Source organism: Pyrgilauda ruficollis, unplaced genomic scaffold, assembly GCF_017590135.1.
Source record: "Pyrgilauda ruficollis isolate IOZ18807 unplaced genomic scaffold, ASM1759013v1 scaffold215, whole genome shotgun sequence".
Classification (NCBI taxonomy): Eukaryota; Metazoa; Chordata; class Aves; order Passeriformes; family Passeridae; genus Pyrgilauda; species Pyrgilauda ruficollis.
Window position 1 is genome coordinate 390,128 of NW_024520873.1, and position 21,360 is coordinate 411,487.

Consider the following 21,360-nt stretch of genomic DNA (forward strand, 5'->3'; position numbering starts at 1 on the left):
AAACAGGGTTAGAGGAGTAAAGCTTTAGCCCAGCTCCTCATGGCTGTCTGAGGAATAACCAGAGCATCCAGGTACTGAGGAGACGGAGCAAAATCTACAGATCTGGATACCCCAGGCTCAGTTTTCTGAGGCTCTGAGGTGCTCCTTGCTGCTGATGCTTCTGTATGAAATGGCCAAGTTTGTTTTTGCTCTGTGTATGTTTGTCCTTTTTAGCTGCTGGTGAGGAAATTCCTGCACCGTAGGACATTGTCTGTATTTCATGTGCTCTCTGCTTCTGCTTAACTGGGTTGGGGCAAGCAGTGCTTAGAAGTGCTGGTGATTTTATCTTTCACTTATTTATCCTTTTATTGCTGTTATTTTCGTTTGTTTATTTGCTGGGATGCAAATTGTTTCCTGAAATGGAAAACTGAGGAGATTTCCCATAAAATGTAGTCAATATAATTAATGTCTTTGAAGCAGAGAGGCTGTTTTTAATTGGAGCATGCAGAAGGCCATGAATTAAGGTAACACAGCTTTTTACCTCCAGAATATCTACTGTCTAATCTAATTAGTGACTTATGCAAAATAGAAGCTTTGAATCTTTGTCAGGATTCTATTTGCCACATTCATCCCTTGTTAACACCTGGTTTAAATGAATAGAACTCTCACATACACAATTCTGTACATCTCTCTCTTGAGAGCAATAAAAAGTCCTGCAGATGCTTGGATTGTACAAATCCACATCCTTTCCAGTGATTTTAGAAGTTCAGTGCATGAGAAATATTCCTTGCCACTGTGTCTCCAAAGGGATGCAGAAATGAGGGGTTTTTTTCTCCTTAGAAAAAGGGGAATCGGCACAGAATCAATCACAAAACCCTGTCAGTGGGAATTATTTGGGATTGGACTTCAGACTACCTATAAAAACCCAGCCCATAGTTTCAGATTGTTGGGTTTTTCCTTTGTAAGCAACAGTTGCTGGTGCTGTTAAGCCAGAATAGAATATTCTTGCCCTATCAGATGACTGAACCTGCTGGGGTGTGTAAAGAAACCCCACATTAGCAGAAATCCCTCATTTCAGAGACAGTTCACAGGAGAATTCCTGCAGGTGCAGTTGCAGCCTTGGCTGAAAGGCAGGACAGTGTCTTGCAACTTGAAGCAGAAGTAAGACCCAGCTCACACTATTCATTGGATTTATTCTGTGGCTGCTGGACAAGCTCTGTAACCACCCAGCTGGAAGGGATTGAAACCCAACACAATTTTTGCTGATCTGCTTTGGTCAAATTCCCCACGTGTTTTGTTTTCAAAAGCCCTCACTCACAAAAAAGCTAAATAGTAGAATTCTAGCAAGAGAGATCAGTGCATAGGTGAGTGAGGGATTTATTCTGGACTTTGAATGTTTCAGAGCTCATGCGGATCTCAAACTTTAAAAAAATTATTTATTTTTTTTTACAGTACTGAATGTCAAGAGACTGAGCTTCAAGGTTAGAAACCAAGAACAGGAATTCTGTTGGACAAAACCTTGTGCCTTTGGTTTTTGGTTTCCAGAACAGATGCTGTGCCTCTCCTAGAGCTGCTGAACCTTTAGGAATCAGTGTGTTTAGCATTAATGAGGGTTCCCATACATCCAACCCATTCAATCCTTGGGATTATTGGGAACAGGTGACTGACACTTTGCTCCTTGGGGGGATAATAAAAGGTGTATTTAGCAGCTCTCTTCTTTTTCTAGAAAGTTTCTCAGTCCCTCCAGATGTCACAGCAACTACCTCCACCCCATCAGCGCGGCCGGCAGCCATCGACCTCCCTCCCTCTGGGATTGTGAAGGGGATGCACAAGGGATCCAACCGCTCCAGCCTCATGGACACAGCAGATGGTAGGGAACCCTCAGGGCCCCCAGGAGCTGCAGCAGGGTCCAAAGAGGGCTTTAATCACATCATTTGTTCTCCAAACTCTGGGTGATCTCAGAATTCACAGAAATGACCAGGTTGGGAGAGACCTTCAAATCACGGAGTCCAACCCGGCCCCAAGACCTCAACTAAACCCTGGCAGCCAGTGCCACATCCAGGCTTTGTTAAACACACCCAGGGGTGGTGACTCCACCACCTCCCTGGGCAGGCCATTCCAGAGCTTTATCACTCTTTCTGTCAAAAACTTTTTCCTGATATCCAGCTTAAATTTCCCTTGGTGCAGCTTAAGGCTGTGTCCTCTGGTTCTGTCAGTGCTGCCTGGAGAAAGAGCCCCACCCCACCTGAGCACAGGCACCTTTCAGGGAGTCATAGAGAGTGATAAGGTCACCCCTGAGTCTCCTTTTCTCCAGGCTGAACACCCCCAGCTCCCTCAGTTGTCCCTGAGTCGTTATCTCATTGAAGCTCTTCACAAAATCAGAATGGTTTTGGTGTTGGCGTTAAGATCTTACTGTGCTGCAGGTGTGGTGTTGGCATTTGGGGGCAGTTTCTTCATGGACTGGGTGGTCAGGCTTTAGAAGTGCCCAGGGAGGTGGTGGAGCCCCAGATCCCTGGAGGTGAGTGGGAAGGACAGGATGTGGCACTCATTGCTCTGGTCTTTCATTGCAGGTGTTCCTGTGAGCAGCAGAGTCTCCACAAAAATTCAGCAGTTGCTGAACACCTTGAAAAGACCTAAAAGACCACCCCTGAAAGAATTCTTTGTGGATGATTTTGAAGAAATTGTGGAAGGTAATAGCACAAATAATGGTTTTATGCACGTTTGTTACAGTTGGATACTCTGGAAGCTGAGTTCTTTGTGCTGTTGTTCTCAAGGTTGACTCAGATTCACTGTTTGCAGCAGCCTCCATGAACAGTCTGACCCAAAACCAGTATTTGAAGTAATTCACTGTTCTGCTGAGCTTTGGGGGATCTCCTCAACACTAAACCTCTTAAAAAAATATTTAAATAGTTTTTTCAACCCCTTTCATTTGCTTAAGCTACTTTAATTAATTTCCCAAAGGGGATTGTCCTCACTGGTAATTTTATTCCAGCATTATTTTGTAAGGTTTTCTTTTCTGCAGTTCTGTGTTCCTCTCCTTACTGATGTGTTGAACACCTTTGAACAACATCCTGTGAGAAGCATCTGTTCATGATCTCTTGTTTTGTACAAGAATTCCCAGGAAATGGGATGGAATGGGTTGTTAAATGCTTTTCCTCGTTCCTTTAAGTTTATTTTCAGTATTTCAAGCTGAACTGTCGGGTGACAAATGGGCAAAGACAGAGAATATTATTTTACTTGGATTATATTAGAAATACCAACAGATACTGGAGATAACATTGAATTTTCTCAGTTCCCCAGCCTGACCCCAACCAGCCCAAGCCCGAGGGCCGCCAGATGACCCCGGTGAAGGGAGAGCCCCTGGGAGTGGTGTGCAACTGGCCTCCTGCCTTGGAAGCAGCTCTGCAGCGCTGGGGAACCACTCAGGCCAAGTGTCCCTGTCTGACAGCCCTGGATGTGACAGGAAAACCAGTTTATACCCTCACATATGGTGAGTTGAGCCTCCCCTGCCAGAGAGCAGCAGAGGGGAGAGCACAGGGCTCGTGGGTTCAGAGGGGTTGTGAAAACCTTCCTGGTCTTTGCCAGGGTTGTGGACAGAGCAGTGGAAGTATAGGTGGTAAAAAAGCCAAGGTGTGAGCTGTTCTGTCTGCTCTGTAAGTTCTGCAAGTCTCTGTTCTCTGTCTTCCAGGCAAACTGTGGAGCAGAAGTCTCAAGCTGGCCTACACCCTGCTGAATAAACTGGGGACCAAAAATGAACCTGTGTTAAAACCTGGAGACAGGGTAAGGACTTCAGGCCTCTCTGCTTCTCCCTCTGGAGTAAAACCAGGGGTTTTGGGTCTGGAACTTTCCACTGACACCACAGTGAGACTCTAATCCCAGGGACAAGGCTGCTTGGGACAGAAATTGGTGTGATTTTTCGGGGGTTTTGGCTCCTCTGTGAGCAGCTTCTTGGCTCTGGGTTTTGAAATACATCTGAAGAAGAGCTTGCAGCTCTGAGGGAAGTGCAGGGTTTGATCTCTGTGTCTTGGCTGTGTGCTCAGGCACATTCTGTGTGGGGAAGTCTGTGAAATAACACCAAGTTTTCTGAGTTCTAGTCACTCTAGATGTGGATTCTGAAATGTTCTGACTTGTGGGTTGCAGGTAGCCCTTGTGTATCCCAACAACGACCCCGTGATGTTCATGGTGGCATTTTATGGCTGTCTCCTGGCTGAAGTGATCCCAGTGCCTATAGAGGTACCTCTTACCAGAAAGGTAACGTTGATGGAACTTGGAGGAGTGATGTGGGATGGAAACCAAGTCAGGCCATAGCCTCTGACAGCATTTCACAGCCTCCAGCTGCTGCCTGAGCAGCTCTGTACCAACAAGGACTTTTGGGAGCTTGGATTGGCATTTACAAATGGAAAAACATATTGATCAGAGCTGTGCTGAGCAGCTGGAGATGGTCAATTCTCCTAAATGATGCAGTCTTCACTTCCTTATCACAAATAATTTATACAGAACAGATGAGAGTGTGGATCTGCCCCCTGGGCAGATGGGAGGGGGCTCAGTCCAGCCTTGCTGAGCTCTGCCAGGCTCTGATTTTGTTGGACATAGAGGTGCTCAGTGTTCCTGAAGACATTGAGGCACTTTTTGTAAATTATTTGCCCAGCAAAGTGTTTTCTTTACCCTTACCAGAATTTTTGCACTGTTGCCATATTATTGCTGTGTCAAGAGCTATGTGAAACTATAGGATTTCATAAGAGTAACAAAAACAATAAGGTCATGGCAAACATTATGGCAGGAGAGGTGGCAGTGAGCTCAGGGAGCACTCAGGGACTCACAGAGCTTTGATTTCATTCACTGCACTGTGACAGACTGCTATAGCAACCAAATGCAAAATTAAAACTTCTCCAGTATTTGCCCAATCAGTTTCTGAGTGAGCCTCCTCATTTTATCATTGTGCAACAGGAATTGGCTCCAGGGGATGGAGAGGTCTCGTTATCCCAGTGTAATTACATGTTTTGCTTTTTTTTGCCTCTCAATTCCTCTTTGCAGCATCTGGGTTTCCATTAGTGCCAGGAGATGGGGTGAGCTCCATGCTTGGGTGCTGGGCAGGAGCTCTTGTTTCCCCTGGATTTCACATCCAGTGCATTTTAATCTTGCCAGTGCCATGTTTCATGGGGTCACAGCATGGTTTGAGTTGGAAGGGACCTTAGGGACCATCCAGTTCCATCCTTTGCCATGGGCAGGGACACCTTCTAGTAGCCCAAGTCCTTCCAGCTGTGATTCTGTGATCCTGTGTGGGAATGGGTTGTTTTCTTCTTTTCCTTGCCATTCCTTCCCCCAGTCCCCAAAGCATTACCAAACCTTGGATTTTGGTGAGGGAAAGCTGACTTTTGTCATCTTTGAGCAGGAGTGACTTTTCCCCTCTTCCCTCAGGATGCTGGTGGGCAGCAGATTGGTTTCCTGCTGGGGAGCTGTGGCATTGCTCTGGCCCTCACCACTGAAGTGTGTCTGAAAGGGCTCCCAAAAACCCAGAATGGAGAAATCGTGCAGTTCAAAGGTGAGTTGGTTACAGGTTGGCTTTTGATTCTACTTTTGCTGCAGCTGAACCATCTGAAAGGAGCTGTCAGGACTCTGAGGACACTTGGGGGATATAAAGGGGCAGTTCCTGATCTCATCAGCAAAATGTGCAGGATTTGTTTGTGGTGAGATTGACCCATGTGTGTGACACAGCTGCTCTGCAGTTCTGGGGGTCACAAGGAGCCACCTCCCAAGCCAGAGTTGTGCTCAGGTCCCTTCAGTAGCATTTGGCAGGTTCCAAGGCAGTTTTATTCACAAGCTTTATTTAGGAATGCTGCAGGGACCTTCCCTGAGGAGAGGAAGTACCTTTTTGCCCACTGAACCTCCTGATGAGAAATGAGATGAACCTTCTGGCTGGTAGCTGGGCTTGGCTTGGAATTTTGCTTGTGTAACTGAACTTGGACAAATGATGGAGTTTAGTGTATTCTTGCAGAATATAAATCCCTCAATAAATAAACTGATATTAATGTACCATTTAATTTTGGCTCCAGGTTGGCCCAGACTCAAATGGGTTGTGACAGATTCAAAATATCTCTCCAAATCTCCCAAGGACTGGCAGCCCAACATCTCAGCAGCAGGAACTGAGCCAGCATATATTGAGGTAAGTGCTGAATGGGGAATAGAAAGTACCTTCTGTGAGCTGAATTTAATGTTCTAATCATCAGAGAGAGAATAGTTTCACCTCACTCTCTTAAACTTCCCACTTTCCTGCCACTGAAACGAGCCTTTCACTGTGGACATCCTGCTGTGAAGCTCATTTTAGGTTTGAATCCCTTCGTGGCCTTGAGCACTGCTTGGAATAAGTTGGAGAATTGTTTTTGTTCCAAAAAAAGTGAGGGATGGAGACAGCTGAGCTCTGATAACACCATTTCTGCCAGTGCTTGAGCCAGCAGAGTTGGAATTCTCTGTCCTTGCAGTAATGCTGATTTTTGTTCCTGTGCCAGAAGGTAGCATGTAGGGATTGTGTTGGTTTTCTCAGCTTTTATTGAGACAGGGCAATTGAGAGGTGTTTTAAAAGATTTTATTCTATTATCAGTCTTGATGAAGAGTGAGACACAAGAGATGTAAAACTCAAAGCCATTCTATCAAAGCTGACTTATTTTCTGGTTACAATACCTTATAAATTACAATACTTTTTTCAGCTTATTAGCTTTTGCTACCCAATGCTGCTGTTACTTCTAACACCAATCACCTCTAGTTTTTCCTGCCTGGTCCTGCCACAATGCATCTTTCACAGTTCTAATTCTCTAAAATTATGTAAGCTTTCTATCAAAATTTTTTAAATTCTTCACAAATCCATTTCCCACAGGATTGCAGTGGTTTCAGTGGTGGTTCAGCCATCCTGAACACACAGATTGGCTTTTCAGTGTGTTACAGGAGCAGGAAGAGATGTCCTGAGCAGCAGTGACAGTGAAATAAACACCAACACATTCATTTTTTCTCCCATCTCCATGGAGATTTTCCTTGTGTGCCACCACAATAACCATCTCCTCGGGTCTAAGCTTTCATACAGAGAGAAAACTTCATTTTCACATGAATTCTGTGATTTAACTTCCTTAATTTCTCTCTTCCTTACCAGTACAAGACCAGCAAGGAGGGCAGTGTCATGGGTGTCACCGTGTCCCGTGTGGCCATGCTGGCTCACTGCCAAGCCTTGTCTCAGGCCTGCAACTACTCTGAAGGTGGGTGAGGGCACACAGCATCAAAAGTTGACAACATTAAGTGCTTGCCTCTCATATCTTCAACAGCTGTCTCTGAGTAACCAATATTTGCTTCCAAAAATAAATAAAATTTGAAATTGCAGATTAATTCTCCCCCTGAAAGTGAAAATTAGCTGTGATGTTTTTCCATCCAAAATGGCATCATTTTCACTGCCATGATGAAGAGGAATGAAAAGGGGGATTTATATAATTTCTATGAAGTTACTGAGTCTGTTCTGATGAACCAAAAGAGGAACAAATTAATGAAAAATGGAGCATTTTCCACCAAGCTGGAGTCCCCTCTCACTGCACTGATGGCCCACAGAAATGTCTTTCATTGCTGATAGTGTGTAAATACCAAAGTTTCTGGGGCTGGGGCTGTTCTGCTCCTGTGAGGTTTTTGGGGAGCCCAGAAATGGAGCTTGGAAGGTGCTGGTGATATTCCAGAGGGTTTTGCTGTAGGTTATGGTTTGTCCTGGTGTGCCTTGTAAATCAAGTTAATCCTTACATCCATGAGTGAAACTATTTATAGAGCTGTAGGTCACAGAGCTTTAAAATGCAAAGTTTGCCTTTAGAATCCATCACTGCTGGGAGTCAGGGCTTGAGTGATGTTCTCTGGCTCCCCTTCCCTCGTGCATAACGAGCTTCAGACCCTTCCTGTCCTGCTGATGGACACCTCAGGCTGCAATGTGATTTCCAGCTGGCAGCTGGATTTCCAAATGTGATTTCCTTGCAGCTTTCTGGACGTGTTCCTGCTCAGGAATGGACGTGCAGTTGTTATTTTGCATGACAGAGAGCTGTGATCAGTAACACGTGTAATCAAACAGGGCCCTGGGCTGCCCCTGGAGCAGCTCTGACAGATCAGGGATGTTCATCCTTGTACACATTTCAGCACAAATGATGGGCACAGCTGTGCTGGCACGTTGCACTTGACAGCTTCACCTTTCTTTTCCCAGGTGAAACGATAGTGAATGTGTTGGATTTTAAGAAGGATGCAGGGCTGTGGCATGGCATTCTAACGGTGAGTGGCTTCCAGAGCTCTCTGTAATGAGAGATTAATGATTAGGTGGGATATTAGGAAAAATTTCTTGCCTGTGAGGGTGGAGAGGGTCTGGCAAAGGGTGCCCAGAGAAGCTGAGATCCCTGGAAGTGTCCAAGGCCAGGTGGAAGGTGTCCCTGCTCATGTCATGGATGAGCTTTAAGGTCCCTCCCAACCCAACCCATTCCAGAATTCCACTGATTCCGATTTGAGTCCATGGCTGGGAACATTACTTGTTAAAAAAACCATTTCCCTCCCTGGCAAATCTCCAGTTCTCTGGGGGAACAACAGAATCATCCTGACTAAACCTCCGTGAGCTCATGATGGGGTGGAAGTTGATGGGCACTGAGGGTGACTCTTATTTCTAATAACTCAATGAAAGGTTTGGGATCCCTTTTCTAACAACCTTTTTCCTGTTTTTCAGAATGTAATGAACAAGCTGCACACTATCAGCGTGCCCTATTCTGTGATGAAAACCTGTCCTCTCTCATGGGTGCAGAGGGTTCACGCCCACAAAGGTAACTCGGGGGGATCCACAACTTCAGCTTGGAGTTCTCAGGATCCAAGAGTGAGGGGCATTAAAATCTCAAATGCCTTAAACCTACTTCAGGCATTTCCATGACAAATTTTGAGGGCCAGGAATTTCACTGATGTTTAAAAGTAGTTGATTTTTATTTTGCAATGTTAGATATGATTTTCTAGATCCTCAGGCAGGGCTTGAGTTCATGTCTGTAAGACTCAGTGGGAGATTTTAAGCCCCCAGTCATGTGGATACTTGTAAAACTCCTTGCATTGGTGGCTTGCCAGAGGTTGGAACAGGAATGTGACAGCTTGGGAGTACAGGGGACTTCTCCATTTATTTCTGTGCACAAAGTCCTAATGCCATGTCAGTGGGGAACACGATGGGGATCTTGTGACTTGGAGCCAGTTTCTTCCATGAAACCAAGGAAATGGTAGAGTGCAGCAGGAGCCCCTGGTCCCTGGCCTCCCTGAGGGCTTTCAGAGGATGATAATGATTATGGCCTGTGGAGGAGGAGCTGTGGTGATGACAGACCCTGGCTCAGGTGGTGGCAGTGCCACAGCAGATGCCATTGTGTGTTGGCTTTGCTGTTACTGCAGTCTCACTTATTTAAGGCTTCCTTGCTTAGCTGAGAATTCCCTCATTTGGAGGGGGGTCTCAGACCGTGTGAGTTCTATGAAAATAACCCTTGGGAAGCTTTGATTTGTCCTGAGCTGGTGTTTTTGTGTCGGTTGCAGCAAAAGTTGCTCTGGTGAAGTGTCGAGACTTGCACTGGGCCATGATGGCCCACCGGGACCAAAGAGACGTGAGCCTGAGCTCGCTGCGGATGCTGATCGTCACCGACGGCGCCAACCCCTGTGAGTGTCCCCAGCCCTGCCCCAGCCCTGCCCAGGCCTCTCACTGCAGCCCCTGGCAGCAGGATCAGCTGCTTGGAGCTCTCCTTTGGGGCAGAGCTCTGCCTCCTGCTGCTTGGGCACAGGACGAGGGTGTTTCAAGGATTTTGTGTTGCCGTCTTTTGGGTTGTGGGAGATCCTGCAAAGCAGGAAAGGGGAGAGTTGGATAGGAGGCAGTGTTTATAAAATCAGAGGTTTTATAACCTCTGATTTTATAAACACTGATGACTTTATAATTTTATAACCTCTGATAACTTTATAAAACGTTCAGGCTGGAAAAGACCTTTAAGACCATCGAATCCAGCTCTTCACCTAGCACCATGTTCACCACTAAACCCTGTCCCCAAGTGCCACATCCACACATCCTTTAAATCCCTCCAGGGATTGTGATTCCACCACTGCTCTGGGCAGAATCCAATGTGTGAACGTCCAGTCTGGGCTTGTTCCAATGCCTGACCATCCTTGGAGTGAGGAGATTTTCCTTCATGTCCAACCTAAACCTCCCCAGCACAACTTGAGGCTGCTTCCTCCTGGAGTTTCCCAAATCCTCCTCCTGACCTTTCCTGTAGATGGGCATGAAATCAATACCTGTGAAGTCCTAGTGGCATCTTTTCTTTCTTCCTAGGGTCTGTTTCCTCCTGTGATGCCTTCCTGAGCTTGTTTCAGAGCCATGGACTCAAACCAGAGGCGATTTGTCCCTGTGCCACCTCCCCCGAAGCGATGACCGTTGCAATCCGGAGGTAACAGACTGAGTCATCCAGCCTGGGCTTTCTTCACACGTGGGTTGGTCAGAGTTGATTTGAGCATGTAATAAACTCCTCTGACATTTACTCTGTGTGCTCAGGTATTCAGGTTGCTGAGCTTTAAACCTCCCTCCTGAGATCCAGGTGATTTCTGAGGTGTGTGGCAGCTCAGCGGTGCCTGAGCTGCTTTTTGCTCCTCCTGATTTCCACAGCCTGGGAGGTGTTCTGAATCTGAGATGAGATTTGAGATCATTTGGACATTCTCATACTCTGTTTCTGTCCATTGCTGCCTTCTGTAAGAAACTGCCTGCAGTCATGTGGCCTGGGAGCTGGGGTTTGCCATGGGGTGAGATAAGGAGCTGGCAGAGGAGCTGCAGTGCCCAGGAACACAATTCCTTAGGGATTAAAAATTTGGGTGGGGATCCTTACTGCAATCACATTCAGAAATGGTTATGCAAAGCAGAGACACTGAATGCACCTATTTCTGTTGCTGTGCCATTTCCATCTGAGAGATCTAACATCTCTAACACCAAGCCTGGATGGAGAGTATTTATTCATTTTGTGTCCTTCCCAGGCCTGGAGTCCCCGGGGCCCCTCTGCCAGGCAGAGCCATCCTGTCCATGAACGGGCTGAGTTTCGGTGTGATTCGAGTCAACACTGAAGATAAAAACTCTGCTCTCACTGTCCAGGATGTCGGGCACGTGATGCCAGGAGGTAAAAAGAGAGCAGGCTGATGTGAGATGTTTTTGGGGGTGTTTTAGGAGCAGAATGGGTCAGTGTTCTCTCCCATATCAGCTTCGGTGTGGGAGAGGTGGGGCAGTGCCAGACTCGGTCGTTTCTGTCACGATTAAACGTGTCAGTTCTCACACAGGGCAAAATTTGGGAGCTGTTTTTAACAAAGCCTGATTTGTCCTAGGCATGATGTGTATAGTGAAACCAGATGGGCCACCCCAGCTCTGTAAAACAGACGAGATTGGTGAAATCTGTGTGAGCTCCAGAGCAGGAGGAATGATGTACTATGGGCTGGCAGGGGTGACAAAGAATACTTTCGAGGTACGTCTAGCAGAATGCATCTTTCCTGCCCCATTTTCTGTGTAAAACTGGTGTTGTACAACCCCTTGGGTTTGTAACTGAAGCGTTAATGTTGTTTTTTATAAACGTGCACTGGAAATCTCCTTGCAGTTAGAGATCCTCAGAATCCCCTCCATAAACATCTCCCACCCTGGCTGTACCGAGGGTTCCCTGCCCTTCTCCTCTTCCCTTCACTCACGTTAAGTGCAATTCTTGGGGTGGTTTTTCTCCACAATTTTGGGGTGGTTTGGGAAGGTTTTTCTCTCCTCAGGCCTCCAATGTGCTCCCTTGTGTTGCAGGTGATCCCTGTGAACTCCTCTGGCTCTCCAGTGGGGGAAGTGCCCTTCGTGCGCTCCGGCTTGCTGGGATTTGTTGGACCTGTACGTGAGGCAGCTCAGAGCCTGCACTGCTCTGGCCCTTCAGCATTTCAGAGAAAAGCTTTTGGGGAGGGATGATGTGTGAGAAGAGCTCGCTGTGAGTTCCTCACTGTTGCCTTCTTGTCTTGCAGGGCAGTTTGGTGTTTGTGGTTGGGAAAATGGACGGGTTGCTGACCGTGAGCGGGAGAAGGCACAACGCCGATGACATCGTGGCCACTGGACTGGCTGTGGAGTCAATAAAAACAGTTTACAGAGGAAGGTCAGCACAAGAAACCCCATCCCCTGCTGCATGTAATAAAGCAAAGCACAAGCTTTAGTACTTTCTTGGATTTCTCTTTGGTAGCTCAGTTAAAGTAAACATATTTTTGATTTAGGTAGTAATTGCCCTGATCCTGCCCAACACAGATCTTTTTCCCGCTGTCCAGCCTGGCTTTTCATCAAGTCTGTGCTTCAGGGAAAGCAATCAAGTAACAAGATAAGTCAGCCACATGGAGAAATTAATTCTCTGTCCCTGCAGAGTTGCAGTAGTTAGCTGCTGGCTGGTGCAGCAAGGAGGAGTTTCATTAATGTCCAAAGATATTTGATTTTTATTTAGCAGTTGTGGATGTAATTTTCTAGATCTTCAGGCAGGGCTGGAGCTCATATCTCCAAGACTTACTGGGAGATTTTAAACCATCCTGTGGGTGCCTTTAAATCTTCTTTCATTTGGGCTTTGCCAGAAATTGGAACAAGAATGTGACAGCAGGTTGGGAGAACAGGGGACTGTGCCATATGGAAATTCCATCAGAAAGTGGAATTAACCCCTTAAATACTCCCCAGTCTTCAATTTTGACTCAATATTAATTGTCTGATGCTTTTTCTCTTGCTTTTGCCCCATGGTTGTTTTAACAAGTGTGAATTCTGTGAAGAAGTGCTGTCTTTAATCTCTCCTTGGCCTCCTGTTTCTGAGCAGTGAAACTGGAGTGTGGCTCTGCCCTTTTCCTTAGGATTGCTGTGTTCTCCGTGTCTGTGTTCTACGACGAGAGGATCGTGGTGGTGGCAGAGCAGAGGCCAGATGCATCTGAGGAGGACAGTTTCCAGTGGATGAGTCGGGTGCTGCAGGTACAGCCAGGGCAAATCCTGCAGCTTTTGGGGTGTGGGCAGAGCAGAGGGAGCACAGGGATGGAGAGAGCACAGGGATGGAGCTGCCACAAGCTTTGCATCCCCCTTGGCTCAAGGTGTTTGTGCAGGGTCACAAGCTGTGTCCAAGCTGTTCTGTTGTGTCCTCAGAGAACTGGAGTGACTGGACAAGGGGAATGGATTCAAACTGAAAGAGGAGGAATTTAAGTTAAATTTTGGGAAGAAATTCCTCGACCAGTCTGGGATTCCATGAATCTCAGAGAGCAGAGGGGCTCTGGCAGTCTCCTCTCAGAACTGCAAAGCACATCTGTGCTCAAGCTTTGGAGCTCTGCTTTTAGTCTGGATCATGTGGAGCTCAGAGTTTGGCTTTAAAGCCACCCTTTTCTTTGGAGGTGCATTTTCAGCAGGGACCACGTGGGCAGGGAAAGGCCAGAACAGCTGAATGAGTGTGGTCCTAAAAGAACGAGTGGCAAGAACTTCCTTTGAGAGCTGCCTGCACTGCATGTGTGTCATTCCAGGAGTGACATTCAGGGAGTGAAGTGTGCAAGCTGGGGTGGAAAACCAGGGAAGTACCTGGTGCTCTGAATAATGGATCAGATGCCTGAATGCTGAGGCGGGCAGGAGGGAACAGAGTGTGATGGTTCAGAGAGACAGATGGATACAATCCCGAGATCAGAATCGTGTGATTCATCATCAACACTGGATATTTTGGGATTTTGGTCATGAAAGATTTAAAAATGGATTTGTTGTCTATGAGATGGGCTGTAAAGGCAAGGATGTACCCAGCACTTCAGGCTCACTGCAGGACTCACTGGAGGCACAGAGGTCAAATGGGATCTCAGTGATTGAGTCACAAGCCCAGGGATTTGTCTTGCAGTGTCTCGGTGCATCAGCAGCAGCAGACTGTGTCCAGCAGTGCCAGGAATGCCAGTGACCATCTCTCCTTTCTCTAGGCAATTGACAGCATTCACCAAGTGGGTGTTTACTGCCTTGCTCTGGTGCCAGCCAACACATTGCCAAAAACTCCGCTGGGAGGGATCCACATCTCCCAAACCAAACAGCACTTTCTGGAGGGCTCTCTGCACCCCTGCAACATCCTCATGTGCCCACACACTTGTGTGACAAACTTGCCAAAGCCCAGGCAGAAACAGCCAGGTAACCTGAAGCCTTTTGTTTGGTGTTGTTGAACTGGGGCTCAGTGCTCAGCCCCAGGAACCCGGGTGATGTGCTGCTCCCTGTCCCAGCTGCTGGGGACCAGGGCCTGCCTTGTGCCCCGTGGCTGGGGTGTGTTCCAGGCCTCTCTTTGCATGTGTTAGTCAGGAATTTTAATTCCCACCTTTGAACTCACTGGGATTCTCCCTCCTGATGAATAGAGACCAGCAGTGCCTGCTGAACTCCATCAGTGAGGCTCATTCCCAGGAGCAGTGGGATCCTCTGCAGGGACTCTCTGTGCCTTTGCTCTGCTCCTTCCCCAAGTGCTGCCTTCTCTCCCCAGGTGTGGGCCCTGCCTCTGTGATGGTGGGGAACCTGGTTGCTGGGAAGAGAATCGCTCAAGCCTCTGGGAGAGATCTGGGTCAAATAGAAGACAATGATTTAGTTAAAAAGGTAAATCAGTGTTTGTGACAGCTGGAGAATGGGAAGGAGTTTTCCCTCCTGTGTGCAGAGCAGCAGTGGGAAGTACTGAAGGAGAAGCTAGTGTTGAATTCTTCCTGTCTCTTCCAGCACCAGTTCCTGACAGAAGTGTTGCAGTGGAGAGCTCAAGCGACTCCTGACCATCCACTCTTCCTTTTATTGAATGCCAAGGTACAGTCAGTGCTGAGTTGTTGGGTTTTAAGGTCCAGTGCCAGTTGGAGAGTCTTTAAAATCTTTTGCCCTCTGCAGTGCCTCTCTTTAACCTCTGTATCAGATTTTGCCCATAGATTTGTAACTTAAAACTTGACCCTTTGACCCTCTAGGTCCCTGCAGCAAATGGCTCTCATGGTTTGACACTTCATTTTAAAACTGAGCGTGTTTGTAGGTCCCACTGGTTCCTGTATCAGTTAATGGTGTATCCCTTGGTGCCACCATCCTTATCAATGGTGTTGAGTATATTCTGGCAAGGTTCTGGTGCAAGAAGACCTGAACTGACTCCCTGGAAGGTAGAATTTTCTAGAGCAGATCTAACTCCATCTCTGTCCTTTGGTACTGTAGTGGATGAGTGGCTCACTGGGCGCCAGCAGCCTTTAGGTAGAGATAACTCTTAGCTGTAGCCTCCTGCTAGCCAGCAAGCTTGGGTTTATCTCAGAGCAGCCAGTTTGTGTTGTGCCAGCCCCTGTTTAGAGCATTTTTGTCTCCTTTCAAGGGAACCACTGTGTGCACGGCCACCTGCCTTCAGCTGCACAAAAAGGCTGAGAGAATCGCATCAGTGCTGTGTGACAAAGGCCATCTCAATGCAGGAGACAATGTGGTGCTTCTTTATCCTCCTGGTGAGTGAGTCCCACTGGGGAAACACAGCCTGGGCTTGCTTTGGAATCTCACTGGGATCTGAGAAGGGCACTCAGTACTACTGGGAGGTGCTCACTGGTGTGTCCTGACTGACTTTTGAGTCATTTGATGTTCTTTTCCTCTATGATGGAGATGCTTTCCTGTGTGGTTCCTTTACTTTCCCCATTCCCTGTCCCAAGCTTTCTCAGCTTCCTTGTGCTGCTGCCCTTGGTGCTGGGCTGCTGATGTTGCCCATCTGAGCTGTGGAAACCCCACGGGAGGAGTGGCAGTGCCCTGCTGTGCCCAGGGGTCCCTGCCCAGTGTCCCTCAGTGTCACTCAGCTGTGGTGTCCTTGCAGGCATCGAGCTCATCACGGCCTTCTACGGCTGCCTGTACTCGGGCTGTGTCCCTGTCACCGTGCGCCCGCCCCACGCCCAGAGCCTGGTGGCAACACTGCCCACAGTGAGGATGATCGTGGAGGTGAGTGACAGCCTGGGCTCCAGGGGTGACCCCTGTGTCACAGGGACTGTGGCTGGAGCAGGGCTGGGTTGCTCACAGGCTCCTGAGAGTCACACTGTCCGCTCCAGCCTCGTGCTTCAGGGGTGACACCGAGCTCGTGGTGTCTGTGTGAGAGGGGTCGAGGCACATCTTGGAGCTGAGGGACAGTGTTCTCCTTGAGAATATGGCAGAGAGAACCCCCTCCTCACACACGGAGTGCAGGTGCTGTCTGAGAACACCCACATGGTGTTGCCACCCAGAATTTCACCTTGACACTCCTTAATGCTGGGGAAGTCCAGATCCTGCAGTTAAGTCACTTCCCAAGCCCAGTAACCAGGAGACAGCACGGGGAAGAAAGCTGGATCTTGCTGTGACACCTTCTCTCCTGCTCCAGAGGTTCTGCCAGGGTCTGTGCAGGCTGGGCTGCACTGGGGGCTTAGTGAAGGGGAAGCAAAGCAGAGTGTGCAAAAGGCAGAGAAAGAAATTCAGGTTTGCTGAAAGAAAGTGGCTGTAGATGATAAAATAATCTCTGCACATCAGCTCTTACAGTGGCTCTGCTGCTGGGACATGCTCTTGCCTCTGTTTCAGTGAGTGTTCATCTTTGCAGGTCAGCAAAGCCGCCTGCATCCTCACAACCCAGACCTTGATGAGGCTGCTCAAGTCCAGAGAGGCAGCTGGTGCTGTGGATGTGAAAACCTGGCCAACCATCATTGACACAGGTGAGCTCCCTGGCCAAGAGGCTCCTTGAAGTCCTGTGGAGGGGTGACTGCTGACTTCCAAAGGGACTGTCTCCCATTTCATTGAGTGGCTCTTGAAAATTTGTTTGAATATGTACAAAAGCTATCCAAAATGTGCCCTTGTTCTCTGAGAACTCTTCTGTATTGAGCTGTGCATGGGAAATGATTACAGTGATTTCTGCAGACAACTTTTAATCTGCTTAAGACAAGGACGAGTTGGTCTTTTCTCCCTTTTCCTGAGAATAAATAATTTTCTATGTGGGAGCTTTGGCAAGAGTTTTGCCATGCACTAGCCTGTCTCTTCTGGAAAGAGAATTAGTGGAAGGCTTTATCTTCCATCTCTGGTGTTTTGAAAAGTCGTGTTCTCCTTTCAAATACCAGTCAAGTAACCAAAATTAACCCGTTTGTTTCTCTCTTGCACAGATGACTTGCCCAGGAAGAGGCTGGCCCAGATCTATAAGCCACCCACACCCGAAATGTTGGCATATCTAGATTTTAGTGTTTCCACAACAGGCATGCTCACAGGAGTAAAGGTATAGTAACGAGTTAGGAAATGGGCATTTGTGTCTTGTATTGCCTGACCCTCTGAGCCACCTCCCCTTGACCTCCACCTCCAACTTCTAGCTTAAACAAAGACCCTGATTTTCTTCTAACAAAGCTGTGGGCTTCAGTTCACTGAATTCTGCCAAGGAGGGAAACAGGTCTGCACAGTGGGGTCAGGAATTCTGCTGCTGCCTCCACCTGGAGAGCTGCCTTGGGAGAGCAGCAGAGTTCTGAGCTCCACCAAGAGCAGAAGAGGGATGCAGTCAGAAAAAAAAGAGGATAAGAAACTAAAAAGGAAAGCCTTAGACTGTTGTTAAGGCTCATGTGTCTTTGGAGTTGGAGTCACAGGATAGTCAGGGTTGGGAGGGACCTCTGGAGATCTCCCAGTCCAAGGCAGGGTCACGCAGGGCAGGTGACACAGGAACATGTCCAGGTGGGTTTGGAATGTCTCCACAACCACCCTGGGCAGCTGTCCCAGTGCTCTGCCCCCTCCATGGAGAGTTCTTGCTCATGTTGAAGTGGAACTCAAACATCTGCGAGTTTAGCTGCTGGTGTCACTGTTGGTGTCAGGGCTCTGCTGTGGAAGCTCAGGAACCAAACCATGGTCTTGCCTGCACACCAGCTCTCCATGAACCTCCTTTGCTCTCACCTGGGGGTGCCTGGGTGCTGGCCTGGGCTCAGCAGTGTCCCCTGTGTTGCAGATGTCCCACGCTGCAGTCAGTGGCCTGTGCAGGGCCATCAAGCTCCAGTGTGAGCTCTACTCCTCCCGGCAGATTGCCATTTGTCTGGACCCCTACTGCGGGCTGGGATTTGTGCTCTGGTGCCTTTGCAGGTAGGACTTTCTGGGCAGAGGGGCAGATTAACTCTTGGCTGGTTGGAAATGGGAAATGGGTGTAATTACAGACGTGTTGACATTACGGAATGACTTAATTTACACTAAGGGGGAAATTTATCTTGGAACTGACAACAACATGTTCCCTTTTGCTGTAGATTAGCAAGATGTTATCCCATCTTGATTATGTGTGTTTATGCTGCCAAATATTCCTGGCTTCAGAATGTTTCTCTTCCCTTTCTTCCTTGATTACATGTTGCAGTAAGGGAGGTTTTGTTCTCTGTGGGGTTGAGCCAGTTCTCTTCCTTCACTGTCAGTGTGTGTTTGTGTGTGGATAAATTGTTATTCTTGTACAGTAAGCTGTATTTTTAAAATGTTGCTGCTCCAGTTTGCCTCAGCTGCAGTCCCACAACCTGCCTTTGGACTAGCAGGAACGTAATGTGCAAATACAATAAATATTAATTTAAAGATAACTACAAGCTTCACTAAAATGTTTTCTCCCTTAATGTTCTTCACAGTGTGTATTCTGGACATCAGTCAATTTTAATTCCTCCTATGGAGCTGGAATCCAATCTTTTTCTCTGGTTATCTACTGTCAGCCAGTATAAAATAAGGGACACTTTCTGTTCCTATTCAGTCATGGAACTGTGTACAAAGGGACTTGGAAACCAAGTTGAAATGTTAAAGGTAAGAAACATTTCCTGAGTGTTACGTCACGTAAATTAAGGAAGCTCTGGTAGTAAAGCAAAGTGATATGATTGTTAAATACAGATTTTCCTGTTGCACAAATCTCCAGGCCAGAGGTGCTCCAAAATCAAATCTCCAAAAGCAAATCTCCCTGGGAGGGGAGAGGATTGGGGAGGAGCAGGGGCTCTAGCAGTGCAGGGAGCACCTGTGAGGGAATGTCAGGGCAGCCCTGAGCAGGGAGGATCCCAGTGCTGCTCTGCAGCAGATTCCTTATGTAACAGTCTGCAGTGGAGCTCAGGCCAGCACATGATGGAAAGCACATGTCAGGAGAGCTGCTCAATGGAGGTGTGTTCTCCTTGGAGATGAGAGAAGGGAAAAAATAGCTCCATGCCGTGCCTGAGGTGGTTTTTTCCCTGGGATTTCCTGGATTGTTGCTCTGTGAGATCAAGGCTCAGCCTTGTTCTCTGGCTGGCACAGAGCTCTGCAGGTGCCTGGGCTGTGTCACCAGGTGAGCAGCACATGGGAGCTCCTGCCTGGTGCTGGTCAGAGCATTCACCACAGAAATAATAATGGATTCAGGTGCCAGGGTTGTTGAAGAGTCCATGCAATCCCAGTGGTTGGCTTTATTCTGCCTGGGTTTGGTTTCCATCTGTATAAGCAGTGACTCAGAGGTGTAATCTCAGCTGAGCAGCTGTGCTGAGAGCTGGGGCAGAGGAGGGAGCTCTGTCAGTCCATGTCTTGCTCTGGCTGCATTTCCAGGCTCTGGTCAGACACGATTTATAATTACAAACAGAATCAGAAGGGAGAGTAGCTCGGAACACAAGAACCGAGTTTGTCCTGCATTTCCTGAGTAATTTCAGTGCTAAGAAGCAAACATAACTTACTGAGAGGAGCCAGATGAGCACCTGCAGCCCTTTTCCTGGTGTTTGTGTGCAGGCCCGAGGCATTAACCTGTCCTGTGTGCGGACCTGCGTGGTGGTGGCAGAGGAGCGGCCGCGCGTGTCCCTCACTCACTCCTTCTCCAAGCTCTTCAAGGACATCGGGTTGTCCTCCCGGGCCGTGAGCACCACCTTTGGCTCACGGGTCAACGTGGCCATCTGTTTACAGGTGAGGCTTCCCAGGGCTCCTCATTGTCACTGGCACCAGGTTGCAGATTCCACGCTCCCCATCTGCGCGCATTTCTGAAGCCCAACATCTGCCCTGTAGAGAACAGCTGGCACAAGATTTAAGCAGCTTTTCTCATTTTCGGCTGCCAAATCGTATCACAGATGCTCAAAACAAGTGAAACGTGAATCTGAGCTGTTTATTCCCGCATAAACAGTGCCTAGTTGCTCCAGGCTGGTGGCTGAAAGGGCTTGGGGTGTCTCTCCCCTCTCCCCAAGGCTCCTTCCCACACAGTGTTCCAGAAAGTCACCTGCTTACTGAAGGGTGCAGCTGCAAAGGTGGGGGAATATGAGTAGGAATTCTGCTGCAAGAAGCCCCTGGAAATGTTTCTAGGCTCAGGCAGAAGTTCTCCTGACTGCCCTAAATACATCAGTATTTTTTAAATATTAACTCCTCAGGGAACATCGGGGCCAGATCCCACCACGGTGTATGTAGACCTGAAATCCTTGAGACATGACAGGTACTGTAAGTTCACTTAAACCAATTTATTAACTATATAAAACCCTGCAGTGGTGCTGAGTTTTCACACTGCTCCAGACACTTCAGCTCTGTTTTTCCCCCTGACAATGTTTTTTTTCTTGACATTCAGAGTCCGCCTGGTGGAACGAGGAGCTCCACAGAGCCTGCTGCTCTCTGAGTCTGGGAAGGTAATTCCATGTCTCCCTGCTTCCCACTGCCTTTGTAGCTGGGAAGGACAGTCCTGTGGCACTTGGTTACACTGTCCCTCTGGAATTTGATTATAAGGGATTACCTGTTGATTTAGGAGTGTTTTTTGCTGGAGCTGTTGGGGGAATTGGTCTATTTTGCAGTAAATGAACCATATCACAAGTGTGGGCTCTGGTATTCTTGAAATCAGGCTGTAGTTGGGATTTACTGTAGCTCTTACTCCCTCATAGCTTAACAGAAAGAGGTTTTCCTGTAGTTTTTTAGCTGAATTCTTCCAAATCAAGGTCAGAATATCTTAACTTGTATGACCCTGGAGCCATGGAATGCCTCCATACCCTGATCTTGCCTTGCTGTACCTGTCCTGGCCTGTTTTATCCCTGTTTGTGCTGTCCATGGGTGCAATCCTGCCCTGATTGAACAGCCTGTGTGTTTTATTACGCTGAAGATAATCCAGCAAGAATTGGACATTTCCTTCTTGTGCTCTTTAGATTCTGCCTGGAGTCAAAGTGGTCATTGTCAATCCAGAGACAAAAGGGCCTCTGGGAGATTCTCACCTTGGGGAGGTAAGTGCAGGTTTTGCTCCTTGGGGACCTTTTCCTGCTGCTCCTTGGGCTCTTCTCTGCTGGGGGACAGTTTGGAGCTGTGATACAGGCCTTTGTAAGATGAATTATTGCTGGAGCGTTCAGAATTTGGGTGTTATTTCACTGTCAAGTTTAAAGATAACCCACTTGAAAAGAAACTTGTTCCACCCTAAATCTCCCACCCTA

The 21,360-nt window shown here is 47.8% G+C and overlaps 1 protein-coding gene across 3 annotated transcripts in view; it reads left to right on the top strand.

Moving 5' to 3' along the window:
• The window catches only part of DIP2B (disco interacting protein 2 homolog B), a 62,928-nt gene that overhangs the window by 35,980 nt on the left and 5,588 nt on the right, over window positions 1-21,360 (top strand). For 2 of the 3 annotated variants that reach the window (XM_041468196.1, XM_041468198.1), the window contains 30 exons: window positions 1,706-1,849; window positions 2,550-2,669; window positions 3,272-3,469; window positions 3,668-3,759; window positions 4,120-4,230; window positions 5,398-5,521; window positions 6,033-6,142; window positions 7,121-7,223; window positions 8,198-8,262; window positions 8,705-8,798; window positions 9,538-9,657; window positions 10,319-10,433; window positions 11,011-11,150; window positions 11,353-11,489; window positions 11,807-11,887; window positions 12,016-12,143; window positions 12,871-12,985; window positions 13,957-14,158; window positions 14,499-14,608; window positions 14,726-14,806; window positions 15,345-15,468; window positions 15,825-15,946; window positions 16,572-16,683; window positions 17,125-17,234; window positions 17,946-18,076; window positions 18,595-18,763; window positions 19,700-19,870; window positions 20,326-20,387; window positions 20,517-20,574; window positions 21,082-21,156. In XM_041468196.1, coding sequence (XP_041324130.1) covers window positions 1,706-1,849; window positions 2,550-2,669; window positions 3,272-3,469; window positions 3,668-3,759; window positions 4,120-4,230; window positions 5,398-5,521; window positions 6,033-6,142; window positions 7,121-7,223; window positions 8,198-8,262; window positions 8,705-8,798; window positions 9,538-9,657; window positions 10,319-10,433; window positions 11,011-11,150; window positions 11,353-11,489; window positions 11,807-11,887; window positions 12,016-12,143; window positions 12,871-12,985; window positions 13,957-14,158; window positions 14,499-14,608; window positions 14,726-14,806; window positions 15,345-15,468; window positions 15,825-15,946; window positions 16,572-16,683; window positions 17,125-17,234; window positions 17,946-18,076; window positions 18,595-18,763; window positions 19,700-19,870; window positions 20,326-20,387; window positions 20,517-20,574; window positions 21,082-21,156 — 3,524 coding nt within the window. The remainder of the gene's footprint in view (window positions 1-1,705; window positions 1,850-2,549; window positions 2,670-3,271; window positions 3,470-3,667; window positions 3,760-4,119; window positions 4,231-5,397; window positions 5,522-6,032; window positions 6,143-7,120; window positions 7,224-8,197; window positions 8,263-8,704; window positions 8,799-9,537; window positions 9,658-10,318; window positions 10,434-11,010; window positions 11,151-11,352; window positions 11,490-11,806; window positions 11,888-12,015; window positions 12,144-12,870; window positions 12,986-13,956; window positions 14,159-14,498; window positions 14,609-14,725; window positions 14,807-15,344; window positions 15,469-15,824; window positions 15,947-16,571; window positions 16,684-17,124; window positions 17,235-17,945; window positions 18,077-18,594; window positions 18,764-19,699; window positions 19,871-20,325; window positions 20,388-20,516; window positions 20,575-21,081; window positions 21,157-21,360) is intronic. The other variant, XM_041468197.1, reaches the window with a different exon arrangement.